Here is a 13,331-nt window from a genome sequence, read left to right as displayed (position 1 = left end):
GACTGTGAGTTGCACCTTTTGGATCTAGCTAGACACTTAATAGCCATTGTTCATCTTGTCCTTTTACTCCCAAATGTCCCTTATATGACACATGTATGTGTGTATCTGTGACCTAGGCTGCATCCAGCTGCAGTCCCAGCATGCAAAACCTGACTTATAGCTTCAGAAGTTTCCCTTGCCCATTTTGAGAGGATGCTAGTTTTGGTGTAGAAAAGAGTTTCTTTTGATGCATAAGACATTTATTTGTCTCTACGTTTCTTCCTCTTTCTGTTTCTTTCTCCATCTCTTCTCCTTTCTCTTCTTGCTGTTCTCTCTCCTCTTTATGTTTTGTGGGACTCACCTGGGGGTGCTCAGGATAACTCCTGTCTCTGTTCTCAGGAATCACTCCTGGCAGTGCTTGGGGAACCATATGGAATGCTAAAGACTGAACTCAGGTCTTTGGTGTGCAAGGCAGGCGCTTTACTCTGTGTTCTCTCTGATTCCTCTTCTATTGTCTTTTCCTTACATAGGTCTCCCCCACTTCCTGCTTTCTTAATTTGGTAAAGTCTCTGCTGCTATTTATGTTAATTAAGCCACATGCAAGTGTTAGCCACCTGTGGTTCATGCCTGTTGGTGTCAGTGTGTTAAACATTTCTTAATTTTTCCTTTTCCCCTTCCTTCACTGCTATGATCATTTTATATCACCATAAGAATGGCGTAGAAAATAACTTTTTGGACTATATGTTATGTTTGTCTATAAATTGAACCGCTCTAGTATGTATGCTAAGTGCTGTTAATCTTTTTTTCCATGAAATTTTATTTTTTAATTACTTTATTTAAACATTGTGTTCACAAGTTTGTTCATAATACAGTTTTTTTTCACAGTTACAGATATGTTGATGATTGAGTTTCAGTCATATAGTGTACAACACCCTTTACCAATCACATTTTCTTGCTCCCAATACGTCCATTTTCACAAGTTTCACACACATCCTCCCCACTTTGCTTTCCCCTGCTTGCTTCTGGAGCAGTCATTTTTCTTCTTTTTCTCTCTCTCCCTCCCCTCTTTCTCTTTTATTCTTTTAGCCACTGTAGTTTGCAGTATTGTTACTGATGAGGTATCATGCATATCACTTTAATTCTTTCTGCATCCAATTTTTGTCCAGAGTTATCATTTCCAACTATCATTGTCATAGTGGACCCTTCTTTGTCCTAAGTGCACTCTCCACTATTTGTGGTAAATGTTAGTAATATTTAAGGGAGGAACAATAATTGTTTCTTGCACAATGATTGTATTTTATATTTGACTATAATTCCTTACTCCTATGTTTTGTGGTTCCCAGAACACAATTTATTTGCCCTCAAAAGAGTATAAAGGGCCTTTATATCATTGACTGGTTTCAGATCCTTGCTTACCTGTTTAGTAGACGTGAGACATTAGACAAGTTTAACATTTTTTGACTTCAGTTTTGCTGTCTTTAATAGGGGGAATTGTAACTTCATTGAATTATATACATTAAAATGAGGTGATAATTGTAAGCTTTTCAAATAGTGCCTGATATATGTATATATATATCAGTATAAATTTTTTATAAATAAGCATTATTCTGCGGTTAATAGGAATACATTAAAACATAATTTTAGAACATGACTTATGATATGTTATATAATCAGTAAATTTAAAATCTTATTGTCCAGAAGTGATTTTGCAATTCTCTATGTAAAGTACAGTATTGTGGCATTTAAGCTATTTGCTATTTTGAATTTAATAAAAGATTCAAAAACATTTTATAGCTTTGAAGAAGTTTTAGAAGCTTTAACATCAGCTGGAGAAGAAAGAAACATTGACAGATTTTCTCCTATTGTGGAAGGTCTTCAGCACAATTCTGTTCAATTGCAAGTAAGGTTCTTTTATTTCATACATTTTGTTTGCAACTTTTGTTTTCATTGACTTATATTAAAACTAGCATAAAGTTTGTTCCATTTAGTGTTTTGTAGCATTACTTTTAATATATAATTCTAATTTATACTAAATCAGTGATTATTTCCTTAGAAGTTGACTTACTAGATTTCTCAGCAAGAAGTATAATCCCATAATTGCTTTTTCTTCTATTAGTTTCATTGGTTGGGTTTTCTAATTTTTAGGAAAGTTTCTCAATGAAGATTCTTCATTGTGATTTTTCATTGTTCCAGAGTTAAAAATTTATGACTTTGTTTTGAAATAATTTTAAAATTTATTTCTATTGTAGTTTAAATAACATGATTACAATAGTGTGAACATTTATTGTTTTGATGTACAGTTAGTTTATTTCAATACCACTATAAAATGTTCAAGTCCTTCATCTGTAAACCTTTATCCAAGTCCTCTGCCACTTGTAGTCTGCTTCTTCATTCCCTTTAGCATTACCCCCACTGTTTTATAATTTGTTTTGTAGTCAAAGGCCAAGTGTTGATCATTAGTTGATATGTTTTTGCCTTTGTTTATATAATGCAGATAAATGAGAGATAATTCAGTGCTTATCTTTCTCCCTTTGACTTATTTCCCTTAACATGATGTCCTCCAGTTACATTCAAGTCGCAGTAAGCTGTAAGATTTCATATTTTCTTATAACAGCACAGTAGTTTTGTTTTGTAATTGAGTTCCTATGAGATATAATGAGATCCAGGATACAATAAAGAGATTCTCCAAGTAATATCAAAGTCACATTCAAAACTAAACATTACAGTATACAAGCTATTTAATTAAGATTCATTTTATTTCTCCTGTATATTTATTTTCATCTCTTTTTGAAGGGGGCTTTTAGTCAGTGTTCCGGTTATTAAGGAATTCTCCTAGCAATGCCATAATTGTTAAATGCTGGGCTCAGAAAGCAATGCTACTCAGGCCAACCTACGTTGGGTTGCATCAGCACTATCCTGATGATGCCAAGAAATGTTCAGTACTACATCTAGTGGTGTTCAGGAACCGTTGAGGTGTCTGGAATTTAAGGTTTTGTACATGTAAGCACAGACTTTCTCAAAGTTACCCACCACATGTATGGGCCCCTTCTCTTTATTAAAAAAATTAATGTATAGACAAATAATTTTACTGGAGTTACTCCTTGTCCACATTCAGAAATGACTCTAGATGGTGCTTGGGGACCTTGTGGTATGCCCTGGAATAGAAACTGGGTTGACTGCATGTAAGGCAAGTGCTTTCTATATCTAAATTAGAGGAAACTAACCCCCAAATAACTTTACCGAGAAAATGGAGCAAAAAGTTTATCTGACTTGCCCACTCTTTTTCTTTCATTTGTGCAATAGTTGTACAAATACTGGTAGATTATTGAGGTTGGTTATGTCTGAAGTATGTTAATATTTCATTTGTTTTGTGAAGTATAATAGTCTTTATCACCTATGTAAGAGTTTTGGCACATATATGTTCTTTTTTTATCTACCCATATGCACGTTATAGGCGTGGGAGTTAGGTTGGCATGTATTGGAAAGGAATAAACTTTGTTGTTAGAATCCCAATTCTTCATATTCTAGTTTTGTTACTCTGGATCAGATCCAGATCTCTTCTTTAACTCAGTTTTCTTATTTGGGTAATGGAAATAATGATCAAGTTTCTAATTCATTTGTGAGGCAGGCATTATATAGAGTAATATATTTAAATACTTAGTATAGTGCTTGGTTCATTAGTGTAATGTTCAGTAAATGCTAGCTTTAAAGAAGTAATTTTGTTTAAAATAAACACAGATAGTGTCATTGAAAAGTGGCTACTGAACGTGATCTTTATTTTTTTTCAAAGAAACATTATCAGTGTTGATATTAAATTGGTATTTAACATAATTCAGTAATTATACTCAAACATTCTTTTCCGAGACTAATATAAATTTCTGTATGCACAAAATAAGAATAAGCAAAATGTTATTCAACAGGTGATTGGTTAGACTGTGATGCTCCAATACGATGAATACTATTCCATAGTAAAATGGATTCAATATTTATACATAACAACTTGCCTGAATACGATTCAGCTATAAGAAAAGATGAAATTCTGTAGTTTTCTGCCTCTTGAATGGAATTGGAGGAGCAATTAGAAGAACAATAGAATTGGCTGAACAAAGTGGGACAAAGAAAGTGCAAATACTGAGTGATCCTGCTCATAGTATCAAAAGCACAGTAGAAGAATAAAAAGTGATAGTGATAACAGATCTGAGAGTCTGCTTACTAATTTTGCTCAGTGTCCTGTGTTGGAGAAAGAAAAAAAAAAAGACCTACAGAGAGTGTTAAAGAGCTGTGGAAATTCTTGTGGTAGATGTGGCATAGCAACATAGTGTTCCTCAAGCATTAAAATATTAGTATTAACAAAAAATGCTTAAATACAAGAGGAATAAAGATCACTTTTATAGAATAAATTAAGATGAAATAAAAATATTTTCTGCATACCTAAAATTTGGTATGATTTATTTAACGACTTTATTGAGATAATCATCGCACACAGTGTAACCTTTTAAAATGTCCAAGACAGTTGAATAGAGCAGTTGTATGCCAGGTCGATTATTTGACTTGCATGAGGTTGACACAGGTTTGATCCTCGGTATTCCATCTTATCCCCAGAGCACTGTCATGAGTAACTTCTGAGTGCAGAGTCAGCAGTAACTCCTAAACTTTGCTGGATGTGTTCCACTTCAACCCCAAAGAAACCAACCAAAATATGTCCAAGGCATATTTTTTATTTTACATATATTCAGAGTTGTATTGTCTGTCTGCATCTGAAGCAATGTTAGGCATCTTCATTATGCCCCAAAGAAATCCTGAACATGTTAGCTGAACTTCTGCAATACTCCTGTACCCCCTAGCTTTAGGGAACTGCTAATCTGCTGTCTTTGCTGATTTTTATGTTCAGAACATGTCACATAAATGTAATCATGAAATATATTGCCCTTTGTGATTAGCTTCTTTTACTTAGCATATTTCTGTTCTCTTGTAATACTTAGGTTTATATTTTGCCATATAGTATTCTTTTGTATGGCAGTATCACATAATACTAGTTTTCCTTTGTTGTCCATTTTGGGTCAAATCTAATTTTTGACTATTTTGAATAGTGTTATGAATGTGATTTCTTTTCTGTATCTTATTTGACACAGTGTTGTGTGGAACGATTCATCTAGAGGAGTTTTTGAGGAGTTTTTACTAAGATACTGATTGGTTTTATTTGCTTTCATAAAACAAATTGCCTGAGTTAAAAGTTATTATCTATTCTGTTGTGTTAGTATTGTTACATTTTAATATCTGGTGAATAGGAAGATATCTGCATAAAGTTTCTTTGAGTAGTTAAAGTTTCTTTAGCATCATTGGAATTCAATTTCTCCTTTTTTGGATGAGATCAAATTAAATTTGTGTGCTGTTGATTAAGAATAGACAGTAGGAAGATTGATAAAGTTCTGATTTTCTCTATTCAAGTATTGTGTTTTTCCTCTAATGGAAGATTCTTCTTCTTAAGCCTCATATTTGAAATAGCTAGCAGGTGGCAAACTGCAGTTAAGAGTAAAGGTACTATTTTCTAGAGAGCTGACTTGTGGGGAGCCATGAATAAGTTGTTTTTCTTTTCTGGGAATGTTGATTGTATTTAGTTTCCTTAAATGATCTAGAAACACTTTAGTGATGTCTAAAAATACTTCCCTCTCTGGGAGTTACTAAATTTTCTACACACAAAGTATATTTTAATGTTAGATGGTTATCAATTTTCCCATAAAACTGTTGCTCTAAGTGCCCATTTTATTCCATTAGTTATATAATTTGCATTTATTAAAATGTACTAGTCTGGGTGATATTAGCAAATCACCAAATTAACAAAATTTTGTCACTGAATAAAATAGAAACCAATTGTTTGCTTTTACATTTGAGAAAATGGAAGATAGTAAAAATTAAAAAAAACTCATATTCTTTTATTGCAAAGTATATTTTTTAAAGATGCATTTAAAAAGTCTTGCTTGATTATCTTGAGTTTAATAATAATGATGAAGAAAACTGCTTATGATTTTGATAGAATTTGGCAGACTTTTCTCTTTCTACCATAAAATATAGGAAGAAAATGGAAAACTGACTCTTAGAAATTAGTTTGCTTCCTGCTTTGAGAGTCTTTTTATCAGGAAAGAAAGTACAAACATAAATATCATATTTCAGTATATATTGCTTTGTGTCAAATGTAGCGGACATGGTACTGGCTAGCACAGAGTGTTTCTCAGACTTGGGAGCAGGTGTGGAGGGCTGGCCACCAAATGTAGTGCTTAAGAAATGATGCTGTTTACCATCCACAGGAATGACCTAACACCACATTCTATTCTGACCTGCACCCAGACAGCATAGCACACATTTAGGAAGGACAGGAACCACAACTATACTGTGAAGCAAATACCTTCCTCACATTTTTTTTCTTTGTCCTAGACTCTTAATAGAGGTTTTTTTTTTTTTAAGAAGAGAGCTGAAATAGTTGGTTGAATAAATCTATGGTTTCTATCATGCTTGTTTTTAATGTTTTTAAGAACATCTTTATTTTTCCTTTAAGTTTCTTCTATGTATTTACTATTGTAGGTGCAGGATTCACCACAGCAGAAGTATTTTTCTACTCATGACTTATTTTATCCCAGAAATGTAACAGGGGCCAGTATTGTCAGAAACTCCTTGGAAACACTATATGGTTGATTTTTTTTTTTTTTTTTGGATTAATATTTGGTTGTTGAGAACTCACAAAGTGTTTGCTGTTCCAACTTCTTTTTTTTTTATAACCTCTGCATTCAATTTACATGACCTCATATAGGGTCACAGTCCTCAGTTAAAAAAGCTAGGCACTAGAGTAACAGAAACATTATCTATATTCTGAAGTTTTCGAAACTTTTGCTATTTGCTATCGGACTGAAGTGAATTGTCTTAGATTTTATCTGGAAGATAATAAAAATGTTAGAAACTAATACATTTGTCTGCTGCGTGGATGCTGTCACAAGAAATGGACCCTAAGGTCAAATACAAACTTAATTACCACAGTTGTAGCTTTATCTAAAGTATCAGTTTGTATTTTTTGTGGCGTTGATGGGGATTAGAATAAACCAGGCTGTGCTTAAGGTTTCCTCCAGGATGTGCTCAGAACTTACTCCTGGTAGTGCTCAGGGGGCCACATATGTTGTTGGAGATTGAATTGTGGTTAGCCGCATGTGATCTACCCCCCCCTACTGACTTTCTGGCTCCAGATCATTGTTTAGTGTCAGCCCTAAGTACTAATTACAGTAGGTAGTGTTTTAGGATAGATTATCGAAGTTATTGCTGGTCAGTGAGACTCCAAGGTGCACACTGACTTAGTCTTTCCCTGCAAATTTTGACCTTGCCTAGGACTTCTTAACTGACCAAAGTTACTACCATCCGATACTACCTTAGAACACTCAGAATCTTTCTTCTTTTTTTAAATTTATCTTTATATTAATCTTACATATAATCTTTTTTTTATTAAATATATTTTTTATTTAAGTAACATGATCATATTTGGATTACAGTTATAACCAGAACACCCCCCTTCACAGTGCAACATTACCCCCTCCCCTCTTCCCATCCTCTGCCTGTATTCGAGACAGGCATTCTACCACAGTAATTTGTTTTTAAGTTCAGTAATTTGTATTTTTTTCCTTAAAGGATAAGAGTAAAAAAAATATAGTAAAGGTGTGATAGTGGCAATCGCCAATGTTTGCATAGGTCTAGAAAAATGGAGAAAATGGGAAAAAAAAATCTTCGACCTGATTACAAAAAGGCCTCACCCCAGAAGTTTATTGGCATAAGACAGAGTCTCGGTTCCAGGCATACCAGTCTATCCAACTCCAGTCATTCTCAAGGTCCCGGTGAAACTTTTGCACACCTTAGCTATAGTTGGTATCAGATTTTTATATTTAAAGACTCTGGATTCTGTGCATTTCTTTTGTCGATGTCAGGCTGATGTGGAGCATCCTCTAGTTTCAGCATATCATTAAATGCAGAGCTATCTGCCCTGCATGCAGACTATTGCTGAGTCGCCTGGGTGTTGGGAGTACTCTTTGGAGTAAGTCAATGCCAAAGCAGTGGTAGGTCTTCCCTGGTAGAGGCTTGGATCCTGGGAATGTTAAAGACAATTGTGGTTGTTTCCATAGTTCAGGTGTGTGTGGGCGATGCCCATTCTTCTGAGGCCTGAGCCAAATCATTATGCCAATGTTCAGGGTAAAAGGCCTAATTACATTACCAAATTTGTGTCCCCATCTCTATTAGATAAGAACTTGTTTGCATATGTATTATTTTCCCATTTTAATGTGCCTATGCAAAAGAGAAGCAATGCCACAAGATATTGTTGGTGCATCTGGGGGCCAACGAATAAAGTCCAACATTTCCCATAACTTGGTATAAACGTGAAATCTATAGAGTTACTCTTCTACCAGTATTGCTTATAAAATACTTGACCAGTGCACTAATACTTATGTATAAGGTAGAATATTTTGGGTTGTTCAGGCTGCCTTGCATGTCTCCTAAGGCTAGTATGGTATCTTTGATCTTATCAGTTAAAAGAAGGGAATACTTTATCACCAGTTCCAAGAAGATAACTCATTCTAGGAGGTTTGCGGATTATATACAAATTGGGAACACTCTCCCCTCCTCTTATTTGGGGGTTCTCTTGTGTAGCCCAGGAGAGTTTCTGTTTGGGGAGTTTCACATAGTGGAAGTTCTCTTGTGTAGCCCAGGAGAGTTTTTGTTTGGGGAGTTTCACATAGTTATGTGAGGATTTATGGTGTATTTGTGAGGTTTCCTTAAAAGTATCTCTGATGACTGCCTGCTAGACAGAAGCCATGGTTTTGCTGTTTTGTTTTTGGGGAGACACTCAGTGATGCTCAGGAGTTACTCCTGGTTCTGTGTTCAGTAATTTCTCTTGGAAGTGTGTGGGGGTGGGAGCTAGGTGATGCTGGGGATCAAACACTGGGGGCCACATCCAAGGCAAATGTCCTACCTTCTATACTTATCACTCTGGTCCCCAAGTCTGGTGCTTTTGAAGAGAGATGGGTTAATTCTTTTTTTTAAATTTTATTTTAATATTTTTATTTTTAATTATGAGAACAAAGATGCAAAGAAAGAGGACAAGGTAAAGTTAAAGTGGAAGGACAATAACCCATAAACAGAATTCTCAGAAGAAGTCCTCTTGCTGATATCTTAACTTTGAACTTTCAGCCAAAGAACATTAAGATAAATAAAACAGAACCCATGCACAATTATTTTGTCTCTCAAATTCCCTGATTGTAATACATTATAATATTTCTTAGCAGCACACAAAGCAATCTAATGCCATAAAACTTATGTGACTTCTTAAACATTAAAGGCATAGTATTTTTTTTTACATTTCCATGTACATGCATAATAGTTTAAGTTAACCTCAAAAGTTTAAGTGGTTTTTTTTTTAAGGATTAGAGTCAAAGGAACACAGTAAAAACGGTGTTAGAGTTGCAATTATTGTTTGCATAGGCCTACCAAAATATGAGGGGCATGGGAAGGAAAAACCTTGGCCTAATACAAGGAAACCCTATCCCTGAAGTTTTCTAGCATAAGACCAACTCTAGACTCCAGGCAAGCTAGTTTGTCCAATCCAATACATTGTCTGTAGTGCCAACACACTTTTATTTTTCACACAGTCTCTGTTGTTATCATGTTTCTGTATTAAAGATCCTGGAATCTGCACATGCTACATTGAAGTCAGGATGTGGAGCATCCTCTAGTTTAACTTCACAATTAAAGGGCAATGCAGAGAACCCTGTCATGTAAGCAGGTCATTGTTGTTAAGTCTTCTCAGAGTTAAGGGAAGTCTCTTTTGAGCAGGTCGATGTCAGAGCAGCGTTGGGGTCTTCCCTGGTAGAGGATTGCTTCCAGGTGATGCTATAGAAAAACTAGGATGTTTCATGGATGTCTTCCCTTGTTTAGGAGTGAATGGAGAATGCCCATTCTTCTGGGGCCTGTGCCAAGTCATTATGCCAATGTTCATGGAGTAAGGTCCCATTGCACTACAACATTTGTGTGTTCCAATCTCTATTAGATAAGATCATATTTGTATGTATAATATTTTCTTATTTTAATGTGCCTATGCAAACAAGGAACAATGCCACGTGGCATTATTGGCGCATATGGGGGCCATAAGAACAATTCCAACAATCCCCATGACATGGTTCAATCATAAGCATTAAACTGAGGGACTCTTTCACCAAAATTCCTTATTGAACAGCTCACAAAGAGAAGAAAAGATAAAAAGTGATTAGAATCGTCACTGTATAAGAGAATATTTAGTAAGACTTATAGCTGTCGGAAAAAAAACACATAAAATATTCAAAGGACATATGTGTCCATTTTATGTCTTTTGAAATAGTTGGGGGTTGTTAGATCTAATGCATGGCTTTGGTCTGTGATTAGGATTATGCAGTACTGAAGGTAAAAAGAGTAATGTGGGTTACTGATGGTTGGGGGTGAGAGTTAAGGAGTAAAAAATGAGCTTTGTATGGGTTTGCGAAAGGGCATAATACAAAATGGACATTCTGTATACGCAAAACATAACTTAAGGATAGGGAATACTCTTAATATGTACTGTGCGAGGTTTTGAACATGTAGAGTGGTAAGAAATTACCAGTGACAGACAGCCTTAGTGCAACTGAGCAAATATCAGCACACCCTAAGTTAGGACCCATCATTTCTGGCCGCCTGGGCTGGGCCCCAGGGAAGGCCTGGAGGCCGGGGGCAGAAGAGGGGACGGCTGGGGGCCTATCAAGGCTCCCAGCACACCCGAGTTAGGGAGAAGGCCTTCCACATGGGGTCTCCCCCAAACCCCATGCCGGCTAGAGCTGGCCTCCAGATCAAGAAAGGATTCGGTAGAGAGCCAGAAGCCAGAATCTGCCCGCCCTCCATCTCATCTAGGAGGGACCACCTGACACCCATCATTTCTGGCCGCCTGGGCTGGGCCCAAGGAAAGGCCTGGAGGCCCGTCGCAGAAGAGAGGATGGCTGGGGGCCAATCAAGGCTCCCAGTACACCCAAGTTAGGGAGAAGGCTTTCCACATGGGGTCTCCCCAAACCCCATGCCTGCTAGAGTCGAGATGGGTTAATTCTTGACTGCTTGATAAGATGGTCACAAATTTGTACATGATCCTTAGAGGAAATCTTGTGGTCTATAGTTTTGGGGCTTCCCAGTTGGAAATTTTGTCCGTGATTGCCAGATTAAAGCAATTTTATTGTGGATTCCCAAATGACAGGCAAACTGTATAATTCTTTATTTTTAATTTTTGGTATTTGAGCCACACCATTGATGTTCTTCAGCAGATCATATGGTCCTGGTGAATGAACCTGGGTTGGCTATGTGCAAGGCAAGTGTCCTGCCTTCTGCCCTGGCTCTTGGATATTTGATTCAGAAATATATTAAATCTGGCTTCTACTTCACTTCCTTCTGTACTTTTCTTTGTTTTCTGATCTCCTCTATTTCTCTTTTTCTTCTTTTTGTTATTCTCTCCCTCCTCTCCCCTCCCCTCCTCTCCTCTCCCCTCCCCTCCTCTCCCCTCCCCTCCCCTCCTCTCCCCTCCCCTCCTCTCCTCTCCCCTCCTCTCCTCTCCCCTCCTCTCCCCTCCCCTCCCCTCCTCTCCCCTCCCCTCCTCTCCTCTCCCCTCCTCTCCTCTCCCCTCCTCTCCTCTCCCCTCCCCTCCCCTCCCCTCCTCTCCCCTCCTCTCCCCTCTTCTCCTCTCCCCTCCTCTCCTCTCCCCTCCTCTCCCCTCCTCTCCTCTCCCCTCCTCTCCTCTCCCCTCCCCTCCCCTCCCCTCCCCTCCCCTCTTCTCCTCTCCTCTCCCCTCCTCTCCTCTCCCCTCCTCTCCTCTCCCCTCCTCTCCTCTCCCCTCCTCTCCTCTCCCCTCCTCTCCCCTCTTCTCCTCTCCCCTCCTCTCCTCTCCCCTCCTCTCCTCTCCCCTCCCCTCCTCTCCCCTCCCCTCCTCTCCCCTCTTCTCCTCTCCCCTCCTCTCCTCTCCCCTCCTCTTCCCTCCCCTCCTCTCCCCTCCTCTCCCCTCCCCTCCTCTCCCCTCCCCTCCTCTCCCCTCCTCTCCCCTCCCCTCCTCTCCCCTCTTCTCCTCTCTCCTCCCCTCCCCTCCCCTCCTCTCCCCTCCCCTCCTCTCCCCTCTTCTCCTTTCCCCTCCCCTCCCCTCCCCTCCTCTCCCCTCCCCTCCTCTCCCCTCCTCTCCTCTCCCCTCCCCTCCCCTCCTCTCCTCTCTCCTCCCCTCCCCTCCCCTCCTCTCCTCTCCCCTCCCCTCCCCTCCTCTCCTCTCTCCATCCTGGAGACATGACTATGGGGCAGTGGCATAATGAAACAATTTGAATTTGGAGAACTTCAGAGTCATGTGTTCGTTCTAACGAGCCATTATCAATATAATGCTGCTCATGATGTATGCTCTGGAGGGAAACATTCTCACCACCTTCAATGATGGTTTGCTGTATGGACGTCCTGTGAAGATTATTTGAAAGGAGGTCATCATAGGCTCTACTATCGATATAAGCAGAAATGGAAAAGACTTAGAATAGTTTTAAAACAGAGTGATCCACTCACTGCCCTCTCTCACACTCATCAATTAATACCCTTGGTAATACTCCTCTATATTCACTGTATTTTGATATAGATTAAATGGGGTCAAATCATCATTAGTGTGTTTATGTGAGAGACACTATGAAATATTACATCTAAATTTGTTACTGCCTAATGGAAAAACACATTTCCAAATTTTCTTCCTGAGAAAGACATTCTATCTGACCAAACGTGCAGAACATAGAGGAAGCTTGTTATAAAGAACAAAAGGATTCTTCTCTCCCCTTTGTTCACTGATTTGGACCTGTAGTAACTTTAACTTTAATATCTGAGTTTGATCATTTAAGATATATTTTAATTTTTATATAGAAAACTAGAGAGATATTTACTTTATTTTGCTTTCACTATTAGTGAAAACAATCTAAATCTTTCATATTTTTATTTACAAGTGAAATGCATAGTCATATTTTCCCCCTGTATTGGGGATGGACGGTGTTAAATACATAAAAACTTACCTTTGCATTGGTGATGGGGGGTGTCATCTTATATGACTGAAATCCAAACACAATCATGTTTGTAACCAAGGTGTTTAAATAAAAAAAAAAACTTACCATTTTGATCTCTTAAATAAAGTGAACATTAAGAATGTTCACATTGTTTTACAACAGTTGTCAGATTATTTTAAGTTCTAGTGATGAAATAGTGGGCAGGATGTTACATATGTGTTCCTTTAGGATTTAGTCAACAAGTTTGATGGATATGTCCTC

At 37.9% G+C, this 13,331-nt stretch overlaps 1 protein-coding gene across 1 annotated transcript in view; it reads left to right on the top strand.

Moving 5' to 3' along the window:
* The window catches only part of DIAPH3 (diaphanous related formin 3), a 552,109-nt gene that overhangs the window by 168,818 nt on the left and 369,960 nt on the right, over positions 1-13,331 (top strand). The window contains 1 exon segment of the mRNA XM_049778724.1: positions 1,774-1,879. Within this exon segment, the coding sequence (XP_049634681.1) occupies positions 1,774-1,879 (106 nt within the window).

Source organism: Suncus etruscus, chromosome 8 (genome assembly GCF_024139225.1).
Source record: "Suncus etruscus isolate mSunEtr1 chromosome 8, mSunEtr1.pri.cur, whole genome shotgun sequence".
Lineage (NCBI taxonomy): Eukaryota > Metazoa > Chordata > Mammalia > Eulipotyphla > Soricidae > Suncus > Suncus etruscus.
This window is presented reverse-complemented; position numbering and strand designations above follow the sequence as displayed.